At 35.9% G+C, this 26,948-nt stretch overlaps 1 protein-coding gene across 2 annotated transcripts; it reads right to left on the bottom strand.

The window, feature by feature from the left end:
- Nucleotides 1–13: 13 nt before the first annotated feature.
- Nucleotides 14–21,825, bottom strand: LOC124631176. Of its 2 annotated transcripts, none has more exons than XM_047165527.1 (6): nucleotides 21,483–21,825; nucleotides 5,064–8,359; nucleotides 4,806–4,973; nucleotides 4,099–4,352; nucleotides 3,795–3,988; nucleotides 14–3,652 (listed from the first exon to the last, which is right to left on the bottom strand). In XM_047165527.1, exons 2-6 carry the CDS (start codon nucleotides 8,337–8,339, stop codon nucleotides 1,941–1,943), a joined length of 5,604 nt encoding a protein of 1,867 aa, XP_047021483.1. In that variant the 5' UTR covers nucleotides 8,340–8,359; nucleotides 21,483–21,825; the 3' UTR covers nucleotides 14–1,940. The 2 variants fall into 2 exon arrangements, with proteins under 2 accessions (XP_047021483.1, XP_047021400.1); XM_047165444.1 differs by lacking the exon at nucleotides 21,483–21,825 and adding an exon at nucleotides 11,515–11,921.
- Between the last annotated feature and the right edge of the window lie 5,123 nt (nucleotides 21,826–26,948).

The raw sequence follows: 26,948 nt of genomic DNA, 5'->3' as shown, positions 1-26,948 counted from the left end.
TAAAATTTCCATATTAAATAACTCAATGTATTATAATTATGTAACTCCTTTATTACAAATTTCTTGCAACAATTTAGTAAAATTAATCCCCATTCGATATAATATACATCAAAAAAATTATATCTATAATTCTACAATAATCACGAGTACACCATTTCCTTCAAACATACCGACCCAATAAAGTAAAATAGCTATATTAGAGTATATTGTGTGGCACAATGCCAGCGAACTCACCAATTAGTTCCTACGTAAATTCTTCGTTTTAATTTTCTTTTTATAAATTAATTATAATTTCTTAAACAACAATTTACAGAAATATACAATTTTTGTACTTACATAGAGTTGTAATGCGTTCCAAACATAATAAGTTTCATTCTTAAATAGATATCAGTCATATTCAAACATTATGTACCACAAAACGCAGACCGTATAAAAATAATAATCATAGCTATGTGAGTTGCGGTAGCATTGTGCCAGGCTAGCAACACTTAACTGGGAAAACTACAAAATTCTTAAACGGCCCTTATGTTTTTAAATTGGATAGAATAAACTTGTCGTTCACATACAATAGGCCATTTTATGTTGAATACTACATATTTTATACAATTAAAAGTTGTAGTTATTTTTTTCTATTTAATAGGTACCTACAATAAGGTTTCATGATATGGTTATCTTTATGGATAGTAATACTTATTATTTACATAAACAAGTCATTTCTTTTTAGAATTCCGCTCTATTCTCAATCATAAATAACCGTAGCACTGTTTCTTCGTTAACTTTATTTAGTTGCCAATTGAGAGTATAAAGCTGACATAGTTTTAATTATATAATTTTTGTATGCGTACAGCGCATAATCAAGATTTTATTTTATAACTATAAAAAATCACGTTTTAAACACTCGGTGGTGTACAAAACGTGAGTTTTATATTCAGAATAACTAGTCTCATCTGAATCATTAAAGTTTAAAGAATCTTAACCATATACACTAGGTACAGTAGAACGTGAGTGTTCCAAAAGAACGGTTAAGATTACTATATTGATAGTATAATAACAATGATTTTCATATAGTGCGTTCAAAATAGGTGCCTTTTTTGTTGGTGACTTGTACATGTCTGGGTGCTTAGAAAACCTCACTAGCTCGAGCTATTTTGAACATACTTTACGTGTTTAATCACCAATATGAAGTTAACAAAATCACATCAGCACGGTATACAATAATGCGGATAAGTTGATTTGGAAGTATGTCTGTTGGTAGGTGTATTTCCATTCTGCATGTACGAATGTACAATCAAATATCTAGAACAAGTGCTATTTTTGATATGGAAGACTTTAACGATTTTTGTATATCTAAATTTAGTATCTGGAATTTGATATGCCAATTTATTTTTAGATAAAAGATTTGGAAGTAGATGTTACACAGTGTAAATACATCGTAAGTATATATTTTATAAAAATACATACAAAAGTAATAATGGTACTTATATCAAGATAAAGTTGCTACATTTAAGAATTTTCAATATGTGTCATTGATATTGAGTCGTAGTTTACCTAAAATATGGACCACCAAAATATTTATGTAAGAATGTTGTGGATACGTTAAAATGGGAAGTTTTGCATTCAGCTCCTAATTTTCAATTGAATTACTATCAAAGTTTTTACTAAACCTATTTAAGAGTTACTTATAACAAATACAATATGTATGTAAGCCCTAATATGGAAGCAAATTTAACAACATTAAAATTATTTGAATTTGAGATATTTACAGGATAGTTTCACAGTTACGTCGAAATAAGATACAGCAATGTATAATAATATAATTAAAGCGCATCGTTTTGTTTTCACACGAGTCTGAGTCATACCCCAGTATGAATAGTTATACCTTAAATTAATAACAAAACAAAATTGCACATTAAAATATTCTACTTAAAATAATTTTGGCACTAAATATCTGTGGCACTATAATTAACTTGCATGTCTTTATCTTGACCTTCAATACTTTCAATAGTCTTTCCGTCAATATCTTTCTCACTTTCACTCATATTTTCGCAAGGTGCGGTATCTTCGTCTTCTGAGGAGTCCCTCCCGATGGTAGGGCCTGTTAAACTCGCACCATTAGGTTCCCGGTACTCGAGCTTTGTTGGATCCTTCTCATGTAGCTTTCTTGCAAGCGTTTGTAAGCTCGCAAGCGAGCTTGCACAATCTGTGGTATCAATGTCTGTTAGACTAACACCAGCTCTTTCGATTTCTGTAAATGTCCCAAATGGCAATTTGAATAAACATTCAAGCCGCATTACATGCATTTTACTTCTAAGATGTTTGGCTAAGTGTCCATGTATTCTGAACGCAATATTACAATCAGAACACCGGAATGGTCTAGGGTTGAACGATGTTGCAGCCCCAAATGTTGAAGTCATGGACACTTTATTATGATGTGAACCCGAGCGTTCATGTTTTTGAAGATGACCCCTCGTTCTAAAACTTACTGCACATACGCTGCATCTAAAGGGCCTCTCCATATAATGTATATTGAGGTGCAATCTCAACTGAGAAGGTTTCGTGAATGTCTTATTACAAAAATCGCAAACCCTGCGACCGTCTTCCATTAACCTGCCTGGTGAATAAGAACTATTTTCAAAATCCTTTCCTTTTGTAACTTTAAAAGCTACGCCCCCCACTCCTATGACAACTTTTCTTGCAACAGGTTCATGATCCAATGAAGGAAGCTTTACGGATTCAGATTCCGAGAATTGATCTTCTGACTTTGTATTATCTTCTCGTATTACTAAAACATTATCATCGTTGGAATCATCGTTTTGGTTCTGGATACTCTCTTCTTGCGTTTGAATTTGATTTATTCTTGCATGTTTCAAATATTCCGAGACTACATGTTTTGCATTTTCTGCATTGCTTTGAGTTTGTATATGGTTTCCTTTAGTCTCATTGACCAAAGTAGTTGGGACATTTGATTCCCTTATTACTGAAACCTCATCTCTGTTGATAGCTGGAGATTTCGCCACATTCTCTGTTTCAGTTACATCTGATATTTTGGACTCGCTGTAAGAGACTCGAGACGAAGACACTGGTGTCATAAAGGAACTTTTAACAGAATTCGTAATTTTACTGTTCGTATCCATTGAACAGTAAGTATCAGTGTAAGTTGACTTTTCAAGATCAATTTTTCTTACTTTAGTCAAATTACTCGTAAGCTGACTTTGCTTAATCTTTGAATCCTGAAGCGCTCGCTCTGTCAAATATGTATGTAACATAGGTTCTCCATTTGTCCACTGACTCTGGTGATTTGGAAGTTTAGCAGTATTTGAAGCTAAGGATGCTAAAACACTACTTTCTCTGGCAGTGGGTATTTCGGCAATATTATGTTGAGATGTTTTTACATCAGTTTTACTGAGGTCCATGGGTTCGTTTTCAGTGCTTTGTCTCGAATCGTTTGGTGAACTCCGTCCTGTATTTGACCTTTCTTGATTGTTTTCGGTACTAACATTTTCCAATCCCGTTGGTGTATACGGATATGTAGACGGTCTAGCACTGGTTATCAAACCAGGAGTAGCGGATGTGGTTGGCCTAGATCCTCCCAGTGATAATAAACAGTGTGCGGCTTCATGTTCGGGTAGCCGCGACTTATACGCCTCTGTATCTGAGAAAATATAAAGAAATATATGACAATGTGTTCAACACTCACACTCGAGTATTGCAAATACAACTATTTTGTGTAGGTACGTATGCAATTTATTTGATTGCGATAAAGAACGATCATTATAAAAATATGTTTTTCTTACCACTTGATTCTGTTTCGCCTTCATTTCCTTCATCACCCTCTGATTCAGTATCATCGTCAGTTTCACCGGAGCATTGCGCCAATTCTCCACTCTCGGCATCATTACCTTCATTGGGATTAATGCCTAATTCACAGCATTTCTTATAGTGCGCTTTACTTTTCATGTGTTTAGTTAAGTTTCCTTTAGTCTTGAAACTGAAACATAAAAAAAATATATATACTTTAACGCCGTGCGAGGTAAAATTATATTAAAGATTTATTTACCAGGGTAAACTAAGATTTAGACGAATAGATATATTATTTACCTAAAAGCGCAATGCACGCATGTATAAGGCCGGACGTCGGTGTGAGTGCGAATATGTTTCTTTAGCATGGAAGGCTTCTTGCAACGAATTCCACATTCTGAACAAACATAACGTCCTCTTCCGCGACCCCGCACGTACGTATATTCTTCGTTACTTTCAAAACCACCGGTCACCTCCTTTTTAGGGGTTGTTACATTATCACACACCGAAAATTTATTTTCGTCGGTTTTCTTCAAATCAACCAATTGTATAGCCTGAAAATAAGAACAACATTATTTAGATTAATAATTTTTAAATCACCTGATATTTTTTTAAGTTAATAAAAGTCTCGATGTAATGAGACTACGGAATCCCGAAAATTTTTAGAGCATACATATTGTACAGGAAACTGATATACACCGATATCCACTTAGGCCTAATTTTCCCCCACAATCGTTTTCCTAATCGGTTGGTAAAATATTTTTTTCTACGAAGTGGAAATTATTCGTTGAGCTACTTCTTTATTTATCTTTGAATATTGGTAATTTTAATTTATGTTATACAATTGTTTTCCTTGAGACGTTTATCATGTTGGAGAAAATCTGCCAAAAATGGACATTAACTACTATATAGTACCTACACACAAAACCAGAAATTAAAAATGTCTAGTTTTATAGAATTGCATCCTACTATGTAGATTAAATTTATATATTGAAGGACATTGTTACCTGTTTGTTGTCTTTTACGATCCTCTTCCACTGCGAGGAATGAGTCAATACAAGATCCTGTTTAATCACAGCTACAGCCATTGCCTGCGGTCGATGACGTGAGTCATAAAGAGACATTGCAGACGATGCTGACAATCCCAGCGGGTCTGGCGTCAGCTCAGATAATAACTGTAAACATATTTATATTTTGAATACAATCATCAACGTAAACTGTAATAGTAATAGTTAGTAAACGTACTCATAAAAATCGAAAATTACCTGCCAGTTACTGTACATTGACAGGAAATGCTGATTCGGAACATATGTAGGTTGTGGTCGATTGATTGTGCAGTAAAAAACTTTTGTTGAGCACTTTAATCCTAAATATGTATAGGCATTCCCATTTAAGTAAAGCTGGCCATAAGCCTTAGCTGGGCGAGGGGTTTCTGGTGACACAAGTGGCATTGTGTTTGCGTTAGGCGTAATACCATGGTGCCGCTTAGGCGTAAATGTCCCAGGTTTTAATGGTAAGGTAGAAGGCCGTAAAAATTTTGGTTTTCGATCTTCTGCAGCAATTTTAGATATAACGTTCTTTTGGAAGTATGACGTTTCCGACCTTTCATTGTATACTGAAACGGACGGCGTTTCTTGAGCGTTGGTATTTTTTTGAACTTCTGATGAACTAGGAATTTGATTGTTGTATATTTCAGCCTTCGTTATTAAATTTTCAAAATTGAAATTACGTAGCTCTTTTTCTGATTTGGGTTCAATGTTTTTGAATTGTTGAACATTATATTTATCTCTATTCTTTAGTTTGTGTGATGAAAAATTAATATTTTCTTTCAAAACCGGCGTCCTCGGAGTGCCATCAGAACTTCTTTTGACAGGTCCGTCTTGTCTCAGAATTGATTTCACTAGATTTGTTGAAAACGATTTCGCATTTGCCTCATCCACATTCTTTATTTTTATAATAGGAACAGTTGAAAGATACTGGGGCATATCAACGTTAAAATGATCTTGAGTTTGTTCTTCAGCTTCTATGACTGATGGTCGAAGATTTGGACTTTTACTATTACGTAATTGCTGTGAATCGTATTTGATTATGTTTCCTTTTGAAGATTGCATGTTATTTAACGGAGTGCCATGTTGGTCTTCGTGAGTGGATTGCAAGGATGTTTTGTTATTATCACTAGTCATCACATTCTTCGTATGAGAATTTGGGTTCCCAATGAATACTCCTGGTGTGTTGGGTCCTGGGATTCCTGGCACGTGTGGTATTAGTTTCCCTCCATGGAAAATGGTTGTTGCACCATTTGGAGACGATGGACTGAGTGGAGGCAAAGTCAATGGGTTAAATGCTGTAATTGCACTTAGGGGTGGAAATTGAAAATGTGTTATGTCGTGTATATTGGGCAAATTAGAACTCGAAATAGAAGGTGCACTTGATATTGAAATTCTAGGTGTCTGTGGTTGTGGAGTACCCAAGCCTTCTTTCGGTGTTGGAGGATTGTGCATTATCGTGCCACCGGAATGTAAACCGGATCTCACTACAACACTGCTCGCTTCTACGTCATTAGCAAGTTTTGATGGTGAAAGGTTTTGTTGTATCAATATAGGAGATAGCTGATTTTTACTGGGTTCTATTCGAAGAGTGGTTGTGCTACCTGAATGATCAACAATTTTTACTTCACCTCCAAACATTTGTAAGGAGGTTGAATTATGTCTCATATGTTGCGACATTTCATCCATTGTTCGTAAAGTCGTAGAGTTAGTATCGATACATCTAATCTTGGGTTGTGAATACAGATCATTTGATCTAGGTGAAACATTTTCTAACAACCTTGGACTATATGTGTCAGCTCGGCTATCAATTCTTCTCTTTGGACTTGCTAAAGGTTTCACTTTAAGACTTTCATTTTTTCTAGCATAATCTGCCGGTACTCTAGAATCCACAAGTCTTGTATTTCCAAGTAATGGTCCTGGTGATGGTAAAGGTGCTGCAACATCATTTGATTCTGGTTTCAAGATGACAAGATTATCAGGCTTATTTCTAGATGGCGAAGCCTTTGTTGAATTAGACGATCTTGAAAAGTTTGAAGGTGATTCTGGTAATCTAACATTTATAGAATTACTTCTTACGAATATATTTTCGGGCCTTATAGATTTTATATCTTTTTGAGATACATTACTATTGCTACCTTTGCAGTAATACATTCTATGTGTCTCTAAGTTATCCGCACTTCTATATATTATCTGACACAAAGGACAGATAAATAAAGATCCGTCAATTAATTCAATGCCTGTAACAGAAGCTAGACCATTCATTTTAGTTTTAAGAAGGAGATCCTTTATAATAGAGCCCTCTGGGTTTAAAGGATGTTTTTGATTATCATTCTGTGAAAAGCTTTCAGAGTGAGATCTTTTTCTGTAAGAATTTTCATTTTCATGGTTAGATTTTGTCAAGTTGAGTGGCGATGGTTCTGATTTTATTTCCGTTATGTCATTCATAAATTGTTTGCTTTCAGCTATTTGTTTAATCTTGCCATATTTTTTTTGAAGCGGTGTTTCTATAACGTCAACGATAGCTTCATTATCTGATATAATTTTTGAGATATGTTCCGTAAGGAAATCGGCATTTGGTGAAATAGATTTTTTTACTTTTTCTTTTTCATCAATCTCTTGATATAAAGCTGCTCTAAACTTAGGTTTATATATCGATTTTGATCTGTTGTTATCAACTATAGAAAAATTCATGCTTGTCGAGGGCATGCTTGTATCAATAATTAATTCAGAAGAATCGTTTGATTCTACGTTCTCCGCACGGATTATAGAGGCATCTGATCCTGTTTCAGATAAAGATGTAGGAGGAATAGATGTATCACTCTCAGAATCTCCTGATAAGTCGTCATCATTTATTGTAGCAGATACATCTGATCCTTGCATTCTTAAGGCATGTGTCCTTGATCTTTGATGTTTGTATAAATTGGATTTTGTTTTAAAAGCAAATCCACAAGGTACACATGGGTATGGTCTCTCATTCGTATGAGCTCTGATATGTTTTTGAAGAACTGAAGGCTTGGCACAAGATAATTTACAGTAAGGACATATATAACGTCCGCTCGCTCCACCGTTATAGGCTTCTTTGATTAAATCATTTTCAAGATTCTCAGTCTTATTAGAAAATTCATCAGTAACACTGGTCTGACCAGTTACTTGAACATTATTATTTACATTACTTATTCTACTATTTTCATCATTATAATTAATTTGTACATTGTTGTCCACATCCTGAGCTTGTAAATGCTGTCTGTCGGCTTTTATTTTTATTTTTTCTATCTCTGGATGGGCTGCTGCGATACTTCCGTTTGATATCGCCAAACTGCAAGAAGTTGGCGATACAATTGTTTCCTTGTGCCGTGTTTCCCCTGTTTTTGGTAGGTTTGTAGGAAACACAGAAATCGTAGATGCCATTTTTTTGAATTTCTTGTGAAGATAGCTGTGATCATTGTTATTGGAGAAGTTACTATCTAAACGTTTTTCTTGTGTAAGCGGCATCGTACCCGCGACTTTTGTACCTGAAAGGAATAAAAATTTGTGTTTAGTGAAAATAATAACTTAATGATCGCTATCACGTTCACCTCCCATCATAAGAACGCTATCGATTAATTGCATCTTGCGTTGAATGAATCGAAATGGTGACGAACGATGACATCCTGACATCGTCATTTAACGATAGCGTGCGCATGAAGTTTGATCAAATAAATATTTTAAACTTCTACTAAAAAGGAATCATTGTTATATAACATTATTATTCCACATCTACATTTTCAAATATTAAGTGTATGATCAACTAGTTACTCTGAATCCTGGCTTGATTGAGAATATACGATGTAAAGTTTGACATGAAAACAAAGAATGGTTGGTCAGTGAAACCAAGATTTTGGAAACACTTTTGGAAATATTAATTTTAAATCTCACAAAATACGTCAGTAAATTAAATATAAAAATGAAATTGTATTTAGAAATATAGACGTATGGTACGGTTCCATGCACGTGGTTTTATCGGGGATATTTTAACCGATGAGTTCGGTTCGCGACCTCGCCGCGTGACCATCTCATGATTATGATTCCCGTTTGCGTACGAAACAAGTAAGGCAAGCACAATCAAAGCTTCTGAATAAAAACACACATTCTGACAACAGCTTGCTCATTTCGTACACATATACACTTAACTTACTACAAATTAGGAATACCCTCAATTCCTAATTTGTAGTAAGTTCTTGGTATGTACTTCCGGTAAACGATGCCTAAGGTTCAAAATTATAAATTAAAAGAAAACTTAAACAAAGTTCCTACCTGTTGATATGTTTAACCGACCATATGACACATACATAATTGGGTAGTTTTTGTCAACTATGGATTGAACTTGACTAATACTGATGTCATTCACTAACCAAAAAAGCGTTGTTCATTTTTGTTTTTTTTTTGTAGATATTGAGAGAAGACCAATATTCTGCTTTACTCGTAAAGAACCAAACGTCGTAAAGAAGCATTTGAAGTTTCGGCTTTTATATAATTATTTATACTTCTTAAATCTATTTATAACATTCGTCGATTTTAGGTCATTTATGCACTATATTTAAGATTTTTTTTAACAAATTGCCTTTCCATGTTAACATTTAGCATTTATTGCATACTTTCGGTTTTAAGTATTGAGCTACATACTTCTGTAAACATTTACGATTCTGTAATACAGGCTTCCATTCTTTTGCACTAAAAAACTCTAACTCGCAGTGTACAACTTCAAAAAAAGTTAACAATAATTTAAGGCTATTATTTGTTTATGTTCATTCAGGCTTATTTTTAGTATATCAAATCATTGAAAAGCACTCCACACAAAACAGCGAACAGCGATGCGGTAAACGTGTTGACGCAACGCACCGCGCATGTGCCGAGCTATTTCTATTGGTGTGTAGTGTGACATCACCATGACGTCACGCTAATAGACGAGGATATCCCCAGTCGGCGGTGCTTTCTGCCGTATTTTTTCTTTACAACTCATGAAATTGCGTTCATTATTTGTCAGGTACTTATTTCTATATTTGGGTAAACGGTTACTTAGCTTCTGTTTTATCTAGGTTGGCATAATGGTACTGCATATCCATGGATATATGATATTGATATGAATTTATGCATTTTGCCATACAACCACTTTATTAACTTTACTTGTCAGAATTTTTTAAAGTATTAAGTAATTAGATAGTTATAGGCACACGTTAACAAGAAATTGCTAAAGGCTTAGTCGTATCACAAAACAAGTACCTAGTGAGACATTCAGTTCTGTAAGTGTGAGTGTTATCTATACAATTCGAATACGTGTAGTAGTACGATGGCGGACGACCTCGCTTGCGCTCACTTGAGTCGTTTGTGGACGGCTGCGCCGTTGGTACGTTCCGAGAAGGCGTTACAATTTCTGAGAACTGGAGACAACCAAGCGGCTCCGTTCGTTCGTTTGAGAACAGGCAAGCAAATAAGCTCCAGTACGCACTTGCCGCTTACGCACACAACACAATCGGCCTCGTCTTTATATATCGGCGTTCAGATCATTACATATGTGTGCGATGAACCTATTTAAATAACGACTTGCAAGCGATGTGCGATTGATATAGGTATCTAGATATAGCTAGAGATTAGAAACTTAAAGTCAGCTAAAAATATAGCTAATAGCGAGTGTCCAATTTGCTCCAAACAAGTTAACTTTTACCTGGACACTGTTTCTAAATGTATTTTTAACTAGATGACTGTTCTTATAGATCATACTAATATGGAGCAGGAAAGTTCGGCCAAAGGCAGGAGGCAGTAACAAGCAGTGTTGTAATGAGACAAAGGAATCCCGGCGGCCGGCCGCCGCCCGCCGGCCTGGCGCCAAGCCAGGCGGCCCTGGCGACGCCTGTGTCGGCCGCCAGCACGCCGCCAGCTTCCATTGCCTCTACCTATCACTTAACACAACTATAATAATATGCCCTAATGTTTATACAGATACACTACGTTTGGGCTTGTAGCAATATTATGCAAAATGTTGTCTTTACACCTTCATGGTTTAAGACTTAGTGGATATAAACACTATTTTTTTTAAACAATTATCTAAATAAGTATTAATCGAAAGCAGGTGCTTATAAACAAAATGCCCTTCCCGCTTTATAAACATTGAACGAATAGTATGAAATATTGCTTTTTACTTCCTATAAGTCCGGTTTAGACACCTAAATAAGATATAGGAACAAAACCCTAAATTCATGAATTAACAAGCTACTTATCTTTTACCTCCGTTATTACTAGAAAGCAAGCTAGGGAAGACCAAACAAATTACCGTTTGTTGAATTGTAGAATGATTCTTCTTTGTTGATACTGATGTTATTAGGTTTGTTTATTGAGTATTATCTGCAGAAATTTGTAGATGTGCCCAATATATGATAAATAATTCATCATTAAAACAAAGTTAGGTACCTATCCTAAGTTTTACGTTCCTAAGGGCTTCGGTAAATATGGCACCTTTACGGTTTTGATTTAATTTTACTACCTATATGCACTTAGAACTTAAATGTAATCTTGACGCTATCGGTTTCGGTTATACTTTGTTATACCTACGAAATTATTTCATAATATTTTAATTGATTGAAGCTATAAGTAGTAAATATACCGAAACAAGACTGACTGTTTAGAACCTTACCGCGGCTAAATTGATCAGTCCACCATTATATCATTGCTGTCTTGATATCATTTGTTGACGCCTCCAGAACAAATGTCAACAAGTCCGATAGGCTGCATTTCACCCGCGCACAAGTGAATCATCGTTAATAATTGCGCGACGATCCACGCCACACGGCACACACACACACAGAGCCAACACCTGTATTATCGTCACACAAGTCTCACTTGCACTTCAGTATTGCGACGCCACTTTCTTTTCAGCAAACGATAACAATTATTTACATAGAAGTATTTATTTGTTTTGTTTTATGCTGGAAAATATGTCTCGTTTATCGTACACTCTAAGAAGGAACAGCGAACGTTCCCGCACCGCGGATGAGTGTTCAACTGTTTGTAATGTCGTTGGTTTGTTCGTTTCGTTCCGTTCGCCCCCCGCACCACCCGCGTCCCTACCCGCGCACCGCACTCTGCGCCCGCTGTAAGTAGTGATTCATGTCGCGTTTTATCTATCTCCCTCCTTCACCGCAACCGGATCGGTTGTTCTTCGTAATCTATTTATATGTATCTACATAATATGCACGGACTTTAACCTGCGCTTTAACTACAATCCTAATTGTTAGGTGGGTAATATGTACCTACCTCTACATTAAACTAGATGATCAGAAAAAGGACCAATTAAGTTACGTACTACTTGCCTAAATATTGGCATTTCGAAAGTTAGGTCTCTGTCGCCGAAAATAAACATGAAAAAGTAACTAATTACTTAATTAAGAATTTTTTCTACCTCTACAGTGGCAAAGCCTACATAAATATAGGTGCTTAGTTCTAATTAATAAAACTTCAGCGGTATTTTAAATAACACGTGTCAAATCTTATTCAAGCAACGGTGACAAATAAGAAAATTATTGCAGGACAATACAGGATAACCATCAAATATTTGTTATCACCTAAAGCGGCATGGCAAGCAATGTAATTTTCATGCAGCGCTGATTTCGTAACGGCTGCGCTCGACTAGAACGGGTATCGGTTTTATTTGCCACCGTCAACCACATTCTCTATTGCAGAAAACGAATTATTAATGATAATAATGTTAACAGAGGTATCGCTTTTTCTACACAGTGACACTTTATGAAGTCTCAAACCATGTGGAATCAGTAGTCATACTACAATTAATAATTTATTGTTGGCATTTTCCTATATTTAACTTATCTCTTGAACTTATTATCGCCAAGCAAGACCTCTTTATCAAAATTCTATACATTCATAGTTTACCTACACAAATAAGCCTGGCATAATACGCGTATTAATCTATATGGTCGCCGAGTTACGTAGTGATGATAATTTATTTTCAGTGAAGAAACTTCATGACACTCGGGCTAGATTCGTATGTAATATAAACACATTATTTGCAATGATAATTGGTAGGCGCTTATCAGTATTGCGGAGGCGATGACGCACGCGTTTCGAGGATAGCACGCAGTCGTTCGATTGTGAACACAAGTTGGTCAGGAAGCGAGCGATACTCCGTCGTCGAGCTCTAGGCACAGGCAAACTTGTTTCTTAACGTGTTCTGCTTTACCAGAGCGCTGACTTAAATTGCAACTCGGCTTTAATCAGCATTCCTTCCCTGACTTAAAATTTTGGTAATACAAAATTTTTGCAACTAGTGTTTACACAGGCCATAATGTAGGTACGTTTCACTGGGTAAACGATTTTTTGATTAACATCTTGGTAAATTTTATAAGGCATGTTTCAATGTGGCACATAACCTATTTTGGCTTAAAGCATAGATTCAAAGTTCACTGCGTCTCCTTAGCACGCCATCGTCACAAAAAAAAATTGCTTGGCGTTACTCTATGACGGCTGCTGTTTCGCGAATGGTATGTGAAGTGCGGGGGCGCGGGGCACTTGTTGCGTTGTTTAGTTGGCGTTGGTACCGCCTGTTGCCGACTGCCGACGTCACGTCACGACCTTGAGCTGCACGCAACGGGGATTGTCTGTTTCTGTGTCTCTTACATTTGACAACATTTATGCCTAATCAAATGAAAAAATACGCGTTCCTATACCTATAATAAAAGAATGCGGTAACTCTCTTATTCTTAACCAACGCATTTCACTAAAGTTGTCGGTTGATACTCACTGTTTGTTATCTCTTAAGTTTACTCGAATTGCATAACAAGTAGTCGTACCGAGGGAGCTATCAATCTGTAACTTCCCAAGATAAATTCATTACCTTGAACAAAATGAAAAAACCAACTACTTTAGACGTCTTTACAAAATTTGACATTTGAACTGTTGATTTTGATTCTGTCTCGCAGATAAAAAATCTATCTGAGCCTGACAAACAGCCATTTGGCAACGCAGCTGTTAAATAAATTTGTGATTCCACCCGGGCGCCATGAAGTCGCGTGGGCGGGAAACCATGAAACCAGTCTTGGTGGCAACTGTAACAGGCAACTGAGCTCACTGGAATTTACTAATGTGAATAGAAATTGTTAGTGGGTACAAAGTGTGAAAAACAATTCACCATGTTTTGCATCTCTACTACCTAGAATTTAATTGGTTAAGTAAGGATTATGTATTATTTACCTTGTTTCTTGCATGTATTACAATTTATTATTAAATGACGTCAGTGTTTGAGCATTCTTCAATACAAACACATTTTTTTCAGAATAACTACATCTTTATATTTGTTGGTAGGTACTAAAAGAGTGGACGTCTGCTCAAAGTAGGTTTAGTTGCGAGCGTTTATATTAAACAAGTTTGTGGCCAGTGCGAATGCAGAACCGACCGCGTCGTCTCCCCCACCTTGCTCGGGCTTCCCTCGCAACCAGGTCATCGTTAACTTGCCCGACCACTACGCCACCGACTCGTGGGCCAACGCAGACCACACCCCAACCAATAATTTGAAAAAATAAGTATAGTCTTCTCTTTCAAGCATTGGACACACAATCCATGGTATTGAATAGATAGGTATCCAGAAACAAGTATTATAATATTTGGACCTTGATTACCATGCATGTTGCCTCCAGTCCGTCAAGTTGTTGTTGAATATACCTGGGGCCCGATTCTCCTAAGTTAATAATGTCAAAATCGAATAGAAATCGAATCGCAATATGATCGCAATAGCAGTTTTAACCATATCGGGCATTCTGCTACTAAGAAAAGACCAATCGTATTCGATTGACATTTGATTGGTGTGCGATTGGTCTGCTATTTTGGTGATTTTGGTCTATACGGTAGTTTGCTGTACAATCATTTTGCAATCGTAAATCATTTGCAGACAAAATGATTCATTATTGAATGACAGAAAAGGATAAAAATGTTTATTTCAAAGAAAAAATAGCGGAATGCCACATACGCTTCAATCGTAATCGAGTCGGGATTGGATCTCAGTCGAATCGAGTCGAACGTGAATCGTATGTCGCTTAAGTAAAATTAGGAGAATCGGGCCCCTGGTTATTTCTCCCCAAAATATGGTTACCGCACTAGTCGCTGTCGGTGTTCAGTGTCATATATTTTTTTAACTGTTCTCACTTATTAACTGAGAAATTACCAAAGAACCACGGTAAAGCGATAATGAGAACAAAATAAACATAATGTTCATACGTATTCTAGAAACTCGATTGTTGAATTTTTATTCACATGATCCTGTTGTTTGCCATTAAGATCGTCAAAACATTAATAGGAGTAAAATTTAACCAATTAAAGATCGTTAGATAGATTTTGACATAATTCTAATATAATTTATAAAGTTTGTTTTGCAGAACAAGTATAATGAATCAAGAAATCTTAAACCCACTACAATGCCTTGCCTAGGTCCTAGGTACCACAAACTACATCACTAACGCAGCATTAATAACATTCACATTGGTACCTATTTATTAATACTGGCATTAAGAGAATGGCGTCATTCTTCGTGAATTCCGGCGTTCACGTATCAACGACCAAAATACGCCGTATGTATGAATGTGACAATAATATTCGTGAGTCACATCGAGTTGGGTAGCACTTGACCAAATAAATAACTATTCACTTTTTGCAAGTCTTTCCTCAATGACGTTCATGAATTTTATTGAAATGTCTTCAAGTAAATGGTATTTACTTACGGCTCATCCATTTCTTTGTCACATGATGATCTTTGTCATTTTGTGACAATAATTATTAGATGATATAGTTCGGCCATTCAGAGAATGCGTTCCTGACACGTCGCGATTGAACTGACGACGTAACTTTGCAATGGCGTTGCAGTTACGATAAAAATATTTTTGCTGGTTGTTTACCGTTTAACAATTGAGGAGCATTAAAACAACATTATTATATCAATAATCAATGAATGTTATTACGTCGTCAGTTCAATCGCGACGTGTCAGGAACGCATTCTCTGAATGGCCGAACTATAGTCCATGTCCTTAGTAAAATTTTCGACATGTCAGATGATAAACGGTCAATTGAAGTGGACGGACGTTTTTACAGATTCACTTCAGCATTGTTTACGTTTCAAAAACATTTGCTCTCTCCGCCAAATGTTCTGTTGAGAATACGGAGAGTTGAGTCGGGAACGTCGTTTGGATATTCGCCAGAGGTGTTCCCGCTTCCGAGGTGCATTCTGAACGCCCACACTGATTTTCTTCGTACGAATTGGTAAATAACTATGTAGTTATTAGGTACAGCTTATTAGTGTTAGAGTTGATTTAGATAAATTGATAGGGAAGAAAAATAATATTTAGCACCATGCATTTCTTTCTGACTGATAAACAAATGTTTCTTTATATAGTAACCAACCATAATCTCACATGCTGACGTAAATATATTTTGATAAATAATATCTTTTGCTAAAAGTAAGTACCTACCTATTCGTATCAACTTCAAATTCAAATCAGTAACTGATAAGTTATAAAAGATAGTGATAAAACTAGTACAATGCTTTGAATCGCGCTTGATCATGATCGTCAGCCTTTTTTATTTCTCTTTCATTATCGCCCTGCATTGGGGAAATAAAACAAGCCCAAAGGCAAAGAATTAAAAAAAAGAAATGAGCGTTAATCACCACGCTAGTTCAAGGCGGATTGGCAAAGTCCATGTTTCCTCAAAATATTTTCTTCTACCTTTCCTCAATCATTGATTTTCAAGATATACTTAGAAGGTACCTTAGACCGATTTAAGACCTAACAACTGTTTCCTGCAGTACATATCACGAAAATATATTATTGCAATACGGATTAAATAATCATGATAAACAACAGACTAAAACCTAGCAGACCTAGTTACTATGTTAAAAAATACCCGAGGGGAAGCTTTACAAGAACCCAAGATTCCTCAGTAACTTTCTCTGTCCCTCCCTACTCAGATATTGCTTACCGCTGGAAACTGTTACTTCTGAGATGAAGTCAGTCTAAGTATGGAAGAAGAAATCTTCGCTTCTACTTTTCTTCTTAATGATGAGTATCATGACACTGATATTGCTTTCCTACAGTCTGCTTCCTAGAGCACAAAGGGTATAAAGACAAAAAAAAAACCTAGATACAGGTATTACCCGAAAGTATACAGAATTGTACAGCAAATAAAAGTATAAATAAAAACTTAATGTAGATAATCTTTACCACTGTTGTGTAAATGTGGAACATTTGCGTCGATTACTTCATCAATGACAATAGAATTGTAATTGTAGCCAAACAACACTCGATGGTAGTACGTATTTGATAAACAACAAGAATGAAAAGTCAGCTTACTAAATGTTCTTATTAATTTGGATAGTCTGCAAGATCAAAATTGACAATACGTAGTTTATCAGAGGTCTTTCTTCCGTAAAACTATACAAACCGATTGACTGTTCAAATAGCGAGATTCACTCTCAGTTCCCTCACTCTGACAATCCAATGGTATGGCAATCAGATATGTATGACCAGAGAGAGATCAGATATCAGGTTAAGTTTTCGCTTATGCACTCGATCTCATTATAAATATGGCAAAATTATTCAAAAAAATTACTATACGCGGTTCAGTCAGTTTGAAATTCTCAGAATACCCCCGAGCATGCGCGCTCGCCAATCGCGTCGGACCGCTCCGCCGCCGCACAAACTTATGTATAATAAACGCTCATACTACCTCCCTACGTAACCTTTTCACATCCACGATTCCGATAGTTCCAAGAAACTTCTTCGATTCCCTCTATTATAACAAAGTTATTTTTAATAGACAGGGGCCTAGTCGCCGTTTCAATTCGTAGTAACTGAATCAAAAAAGCAAACGATTGTTTTTCAGAAAATAATGACGACTAACAAGTTCTTTACCACCGGCTTATTGCTAGTGATTAAGAATTTCCAGTAAAAATATTGCATTAAATGCATAACTGAAAAGTACGAGCTGGAAAAAAGATAAAATGTCGGGGTCTTAATTATTATTTCTCCTTATTGTTTGTTAGCAATTTAGTTTGGTATTTAAAAATCTAAAATAAATTCATTCGTTTAAGGAAATGTAATATTAATGGGTTTTGTAGATGGAGTCGCTGACCATGCTATATTGTAATTCTTACTATAAATATTATAAATGCGAAAGTGACTGTGTATCCATCTTTCACGCCAAAACATAATTATGGCACATTTATAGATTATATGAATAAACTTGGCGTAAGAATGTCAGTACGACTAGTCAAACCGTTCTACATGCATTATTCCACATTTAGTGACGCCTTTCCTAGCCAAATTCAAAAATTATTCCACCTGTTTTAGATTTATACTAAATACTATGTACTTGTATGTAGGTACTAAGAAAATTAACATCCGGAACCCTAGATAGACGGCTCTACCTAGTAGATTCAATCATAGTGTCACTGTTAGATTAATGTGGATTTTACATTAAATAGATTATTTTTAGAACGATTTAAATATTCAACAACAGCAAGCCAAGGAAATTGAGGGTCGATCCTCAATTTCCCTGGCTTACGTTAACCGTTCGACAGTAGTAGGAAGTTGTAGATTTTAAATAATATATCCGTCTGAAACTTAATCAATTCCGAATGACAGCCTTATGTGTTTATCGCTTTCATAGCGAAAAGAGAAGTAAGGCTTCCTTGATTATTCGACCAAGTTAGCTTTATTTTTGACTGCTAATTAAAACCATCGATTGCAATATGTCCGCATTGCGTCTCGTAAAATGATTTTACCCATTGATTTTGGACCCATTGAGAAAAGTTCACTACACATCAATACATTATTTCAAAAATATTTATGTAGAAATTACGAGCTAACCGCGTGACATCGACGTGACTGCTTAAAATTCACTAATCACTACCCCGGCTGTTCGTTGTTCCCGTTGACCTCAACGACACTTACATAGTTAATTTGCTAATGGAAATACATACCTACTACCTAAGCTTTATTTACATCAATATCAGAAATAAAACAATTATGCATGGCAGAAATTTGAGACGCAATAAATACCTACTCGGCAGAATCCTTACTAATATTACAAATCCATAATTAACTCTGTAAGTCAATCTGTCGCGTTAATTTTAGTGATATTTGACACCTACTATTAAAAAATAAAAGATCCTTAAAAAACAAACATCCGAATTGATAACCTTTTTTAAGCCGGTTAAAAATAGCTATTCGCCAAAGAATTTCATTTTTAAATTCTTGTCAATATAAAATATCTTCAAAAAAATAATCAAATTAGAAGATACCCCGGCTTTTTGGAATATGTATCCTTTATATCCTATGCCCTCTTAAACACGGATTAAAGTCACAAAAAAATAATACTTTGGAATAACTTCGTAGGTACTTACTTACCTATTTATTAATAAGAACAAGGGTGTAGGAGGTAAATGGAAATGATTGTGAAAATCACTTAAGTCAACCATTGAAGTTAGATCCAAAGCAGGAGAAAGTACATACGGAATTATACCTGGACATTTGAGCCTCAAGTACATTTAATTTCCTCGTCGTTCTTAGAACTTTAGACCTATAAATAAAATAATATGTTGGTAGATGTATTGGCCGCTTACGTGGACTTATGACGACGATGCATTCATGCGACAATGGGCGAGACAGGAACAACAAAAAGTTTACATGGTAAGACCGGTCCCGCAGGTTGCCGCCAATCATGGCAGACTTTCGTTCATATCCACAATAATATTTCATTCATTCTATGTTTCATACTTTTTTACAGACGAGTTATTGTTAATATGGAATCATTTTCCTTAAATTTTACCAAGTAGGTACCTACGTAACTTTCTGGAAAGGAATCAATGAACAAAATGCAAACAATTTATAACGTTTATATCCTACGAATAAGCAAATTGTTTTCTGTATACAAGTGTATTTATACGAGCTCTAATTTTATTTCCAAAACAAAATTAGGACGTGACGCACCAAATCACCTATTCAAATTGCAGAAACTAATTTGCACAAGGTGGTTTGGTGATTTTGCTGCTATAATATATGGAAACCTATATTTTTTAACAACTTCTAAAATATTGAATATTATTAGGAATTTATAACTTATATTCAATATTATTATATTCAGATCCGCGGAAACTATTGCCCGTATCGGGATAAAATCAGCTTGTTACTCGGGAAGAGTATATCTTTCCAAAGGTGTAAGAATTTTTGAGTTTTTTTTTCCTCTATATAAATATTGGTATAGAAGGAAAGATTATAAAAATACCTTTTTCACCACATTACGCGTGAACAGCTAGACCTATTTCGCTATTTGTTTCTTACTTATTGTCAAGAGAATCCTACTTATATTATAAACGTGAAAGTTTGTGAGAATGTATGGATGTATGTTTGTTATTCAATCACGCAAAAACGGCTGGACCGATTTGGTTGAAACTTGGTATGTAAATTGGTGATACCCTGCATTAACACATAGGCTACTTTTTATCAACACACCACGCGGGCGAAGCCGCTGGCGGAAGCTAGTTAGCTTATAAAAAAAGAACCGCGGCAAATTCGATTGACAGAATGCGCACGTAACCTGCCTACTAACTATGCCAGTTCAGCCAGATTTTATCTATATATATAGGTCATACATACATAGTGCTTTTTCACATTTTTAGTTCCTTCCCACTATTTCATGGATATTGAACACGTAGGATTTAATTGAAATTTCAATACGTATTCAATAAAATAAATACATAAAGATTATAGGAATGTGATCTAATGGTAAGAAGTGCGTTATTAGAGTTTCTTACTACTATCGGCAATCGTTTAAAGAAGGTAGCATATTGTTGCTCTTTAATTATAATCAGTATGACAGCATGCAGTATGACCCGTAGATTGTAGATTGTAACGTTGATTTTGAGATGGGACGGAGATCGGCATGCGGCGGGGGCGGGCGGACGTGCCAAGGCAGGCAGGCAAGCAACATATTTACTCATACGGCCGAGGCGTAAATCACCGTGCATCTATTTCGAGTTGACCTGTGCGGGTGTGGGCTCAGGCGGAGGAGGGCGGGGCGCGGGTAGACGCCGATGCCGGTCTGGCGCCAGAAGGATTCCCCAGCGCCCCGCACTCCCCGCGCCTTCGTTCGAGGTCGCCGTGCGCTCGTGTCTTTGCTTTGCTGTCGCATGTAACTATCTACCGCTTATCCACAATATCAAATATTTAATAATCAGAAGTTACAATTTTTTGATAACTAATAAAGTTTGGCAAATATGTGATGCAATGTCCAAGAATAAGTATTATGTTTATAGGTAGAAACTAGCATCCTTGTAATGAATCATTTGGTTTTGTATATAGTGGACCATTTTGAGGAAAAAATCATTATTCGCCTTGCATTTTAATCAATTAGATAACATAGATTCAGCCTCTAAAAATATCTCTTGAAATTAAAGATTTGCAATTCACTTATTTTTGGCATGATAACAACACCCCATGAGTCAATCTCGTTATGTTCATAAGAACATGAATATTGAAAATATGTGCTTAAATATGTTAAGTAATTACGTAACTAAAAAGTAGTAAGCTATTGTTATTTACTCACTTGTTAAATTCTTTTGATCCTGTCCGAGATGAAACAAGAACCTACCGAAGTGTAGTGGGCAATCTGGTCTCCCCTTCCCCCCACCCTGTCCTCCCCCTCGCAGGGATGCCCTGCGGTCATTGGTTACTCATACATCTTGCAAAACCTGTATTCGTGCCATTACACCAATTTGAAACGCTTATTTACATAGCTAAGAGCACAACACTATTCTCACTATTTGCACTGGTGATATTGAACGCAAATTACATAAAAATAAAGACTCATCTAACGTATTGGTATGTAGTGTACATTCGCACATGAATACGCGCGCACCGCGCTGAACTCCGACAGAGAATGAATATTACTACCGAATTGAAAGTAGGTATTACATACAAAATATCAAGCTAGTCGGACAGATGTTTGTATAGATATACAAAGCCCCGTCGGTATGACTCTGATACATTAACTCTTAGCGCCTTGTGATAAAGGTTATAATATTAAATTTTGGCCGCAGATATAAATTGGTACAACTGTACTACGCTATCCACGTATCTACCCAAACATAGAAGGCACAGAACGACTCTCGCATAATCAGTGACCATTCGTTGAAAATAAAACCAGGGGACTAATTCGATGGGTAGCCTAGCTCTTTATACAAATTATTATTATTTTCTAAAGTGTGTAAACCATGTGTTACACATAGAATACAAAATATTAACATTCTACTTATAGAACTTAATTTGTTTAATTTGGCTATGTTTTACCAAAAATAAAAATTGTCCTAATCGAGTAAAGAGGACGATGATGGCATTTCCACATTAACTTTTTCTGTTCATAACAAGTGAATGACGTTTGACGCACAGTCATTGATTCACTGACTGGTCTTTTACCTGTTTACTTTTTAACACAAGGAACAGAAGTGCAAACCACGCCATCTAGCTTAACTACAACGAGTTGTAAGCTTTATCTACTGCTACTAGATGGCAGGCTTGTATGTTTACAATGACTTGACAAGGAACAATAATTTGGTATTTTAGATATCACCACCACCAAAAGTCGTGGTGGCCTAGTGGGCAAAGAACCAACCTCTCGAGTATGAGGGCGCTGGTTCGATTCCGGGTCAGGCAAGTACCAATGCAACTTTTCTAAGTTTGTATGTACTTTCTAAGTATATCTTAGATACCAATGACTGTGTTTCGGATGGCACGTTAAACTGTAGGTCCCGGCTGTCATTGAATATCCTTGGCAGTCGTTACGGGTAGTCAGAAGCCAGTAAGTCTGATACCAGTCCAACCAAGGGGTATCGGGTTGCCCGGGTAACTGGGTTGAGGAGGTCAGATAGGCAGTCGCTTCTAAAATCAAAATCAAATTGTTTTTATTTCAAATAGGCCTTTGCAGGCTCTTATGAAACGTCAAATTAGTTGTAAAGCACTGGTACTCAGCTGAATCCGGTTAGACTGGAAGCCGACCCCAACATAGTTGGAAAAAGGCTCGGAGGATGAGGATGATGAGATATCACCACCTTCACTTGCTCCTCTCTGAATAAGGACACCAATGACCAGCCCCGTAGCTAGGCGAGGCCCGCCTATATCATGGACGGCTAGATCAGAGGACGGCAAATTCATGTCCACCAGGTTTGAGGAGCCACTTTTTGTAGTTTAAAAATATTCTAGGATCAATCCTAGAATGTGTAATACAGTAGTTTAATCTTCTATATACGTTAGGCTCAATTCACACCAAAAGAGCGGTCGCGCGGATGCCCGCGGCGCCGCGGGACTTACGACTCGTTCGAGTTTGTCATGCGAAAATATACATTATAGTAATGGGAATAAAGTAAAAATTCAAATGACACTCAAACCGCGCTTCGCTTCGCTGCCCTTCGCCGCTCTTTTGGTGTGAATTGAGCCTTACTGTAAAAACCCGAACTTTGGTAAATCCTAAGATTTTCCAGTAAAACCTAAGATTTACCGACATGAGTTGGTAAATGTAAGAATTAATTATAAAGTTACTATTTTTTCGGACTTCTACCATTTCAATTCAATACAAGCTAGGTTTTACCTCCACATCTACATCCCCAATACTTTTATTAATACAACTTCGAAATAAAAATTATTTAAATAGTTAGAATTTTGCGTAAGTTTTTGACTAATGGTTACTTAAAAATGGTGGACGATAAATTGATTTATCATTGTTTTATTCCTAAAACCAATATTTACCAGTCCACATAGGTGCAAGCATGTATGTACTGAATTCGTATAGTAATAGTCAGAAAAAATCCTACCTTTATAATAAGGGACGATTTCAAACAGAGCTAAAAATGTTGTCATCCTTAATAACTTCGATTTTTCTCCCGATTTTTTTTTGTTTTCTTTTTGTATTATAGTCTTAATTTACCTTTTTACGTTCCAATGCAAAACAATGCCCAAAAGTGTGTCATTTGCGAGAAACTAACACTATTACATTTAGTCCTTTAAAAAGATATTACTCATTTTCCGTTTACGTTGAAATAAAGTCGAATAAATACGAAGTTACTCCTAGAAATTCTATTCATATTGCATTTCATATCATGATAAGGTACAAGCATGCAAAAATAATATAAATATTACATTTGACAATAATAGAATTCTATTATACTAGTGTTTTAAACATCGGTCGTCGGTCTACAGCTGATGATAAAACTGGCGATCCATTGGATGCACCCGATACAGAACGACCAAATAAGTTAAAAAACAAAATCTTGTTGAACAAAATTAAAGCTTTAAAACGAAAGCACCTCTTGGAAAAGAAGGAAATGACATGTTTAATAAAAAAATACCAATACAGATGCAGAGTTCTATTGCGAAAAATTAATATCATGAAAAATAATCGAGAAAAAGAAAATGTGAATCTTGAAAAAACAGGCACAACTGAAGCTACAGAAGATAACACTAATAAGTCTAAGTCTGTATATCCAAGACGAAATTATGACCTCTACAGGAAGTGTCTACGCAGCCGTTTACAAAAGAAGATTTTAGAAGGCAAAAGTATCCAAGAGATAGTGGAACGATTTTATGAAGATGATATTAACAGTCGCAATACTGCCGGTAAAAGACAATGTATTAAAAAGTTCGGAGTTATGAAACAGAAGCGGTATTTGTTGGACTCTGTAAAACAATTGCACCAAAAGCTTATGGAAGAAAATCCAAACATAAGAATAAACTATGTTACATTTGCACGACTGCGTCCGTTTTGGGTTTACCTTCCCAGAGACGGCAGAGATACTTGTGGTTGTACAGTTCACACAAATATGGATCTTTTAATCTCGAGTTTGAAGAAAAAAGGGATAGTTGATATAAATAACTTCCAAAAGATGTTGGATATCTTGTGCTGTGACAAATATAATTTTAAATGTGTTTCTCGTACATGCCATATTTGTAAAAATAAAGTCATACCATACAACGAATTTAGTAACGATCAAGAAATAGAATACTATGAGTGGGGCAGGGATAAGAAAAAAGTGGGTAAAAAAGAAATTAACATCACTAAGCAAGGACCATGAGTCAAATTGGGCTCATTGTCCAACAGAGTTATAGCATATGCCGTTGTGAAGGTTTTTGTTTGTACTAAAATTGTTACTATGGGCACTACCTTCAATTCCATGGCAAAAAAAAAGATATACACCTAAATAGGTTTACATATTACGTAGGTATACATTCTGGTTAACAGAAACGAAATGGGTCGAGATGCCATCGCTCAGTATTACTGCTCGTGTCTAACAGGTAGACGCTCAGCAGGAAGTTGTGCTCATATCATTTCAATAATATGGTATCTAGGGTGAGGCAGGCACTCACAATTTAATCCACCGGCAGGATATTTAGACGACATTATTATTGATATTGATTGAAATGTTAACAAAAATAATTTTAACTGTTAGCAGCTGTTTTATTTTTTATGTATACATTAAACCTGGAATTAAAACTAGTTAAAGGTGTTCAATAACAAAACCTACACTGCCATAACAGCACTACTTTTTGCAGAATATTAGTTTATTTATGGTCGGAGAAAAATATTTATAGCAAAATAACCCCATGGATTCTTCGCAAAAATGAGTTTAAATCTTTATATTTAGTGCTTTACAAGCATATTCAAAGTGGTCTCATCTCTGTTGGTGGGTGAGCCCAGGCTTCATACATTTTTGCCCATGGTCCTTTAAACGCACAACTCAAATAAGAAATCTGATATTAAAACTAGAGGATTCTCTTCCTAAATTCTTCTCACATACTGCAAATATTATCAACCAATACCAAGTTATAACAGATCTGAAAAAAACCCTGAATGATTACGAAACTTTAGTCCACATGGACTTTTCGGAAAATTATAGCTATAAATTTGCTGAAGTACAAAGCTTGCACTTTGGAGGTAGCCGTGGCCAGGTTTCTTTGCACACAGTAGTAATATATATTAAAAATGGAAAGGAAATAATTAACTATTCTTTGTGCTCAATTAGTGAATGCACTCGACACGATTCACCAGCAGTGTGGGCTCATTTGCAGAAAGCGCTGGAGTTTGTTTTTGAAAAATCTCCTAATATTACTACAGTGCATATATTAACAGATAGCCCTTCGAGTCAATATCGCAACAAGTATATATTTTACATTATGACACAGCTGCAAAATGTCTTCTCATCATTAAAGTCAGTAACTTGGAACTATCAGGAAGTCGGCCACGGTAAAGGTGCTCCAGATGGTGTTGGCGCCGTAGTTAAAAGGACGGCTGACAACCAAGTAAAATACGGACGTGATGTGGGGGACTTCTCAACTTTTGTTGGCATTGTACGAGAAAACATAAAAAATATCAAGATAAGGATAGTAGAAGAACATGAGATTAGAGAGAAAGAAATCCATCTCCCCAAAAACATAGTTCCTTTTAAAGGAACTATCACCACCAGGTGCTTTGGAACTCCGAATCGGACTTCCTTGAGTTTAGAAAATTGAGTTGTTACGAGTGTGTTGACACCATTTGCAAGCACGGCAAGCACATACAAATGCATAAAATTTACAAAACTGCAATAGATTCAGAAGTCGGTAATATTAAGATCATACCACCTAAAAGGAAGATTAAAATATTGAGCGATATCACCATTAAACACACCCATAAGCCCAATATTGCTCCAAATTCTCGAATTCGTAAAAACCAGAATGTTACACCACTTAAAGTTAAGGGCACTTGGGAAAATCAGTCATTCATGGTAATGCAAACAGGAGCAATGGCGTATGGATTTAGGCAACAGCATCAACAAGAATTTCTTACGTTTTTGAATCAACAACAGTCTTCCAAAGATTGATTGAACGATTAAGACAAAATAATTCTGGTGAAGATATAAGGAAAGCAGAAGTATGAATCAAGAAGAAAATGTTATATCAATAATGATTAAAATTAAAACCAAAGAAAATCAAAACCAAAGTGATCAAAATTATGGAAAGATAAATATAAAAATATTGATTGTAA

The sequence above is a fragment of the Helicoverpa zea genome, chromosome 1 (genome assembly GCF_022581195.2).
Source record: "Helicoverpa zea isolate HzStark_Cry1AcR chromosome 1, ilHelZeax1.1, whole genome shotgun sequence".
In the NCBI taxonomy this organism is placed as follows: domain Eukaryota; kingdom Metazoa; phylum Arthropoda; class Insecta; order Lepidoptera; family Noctuidae; genus Helicoverpa; species Helicoverpa zea.
This window is presented reverse-complemented; position numbering and strand designations above follow the sequence as displayed.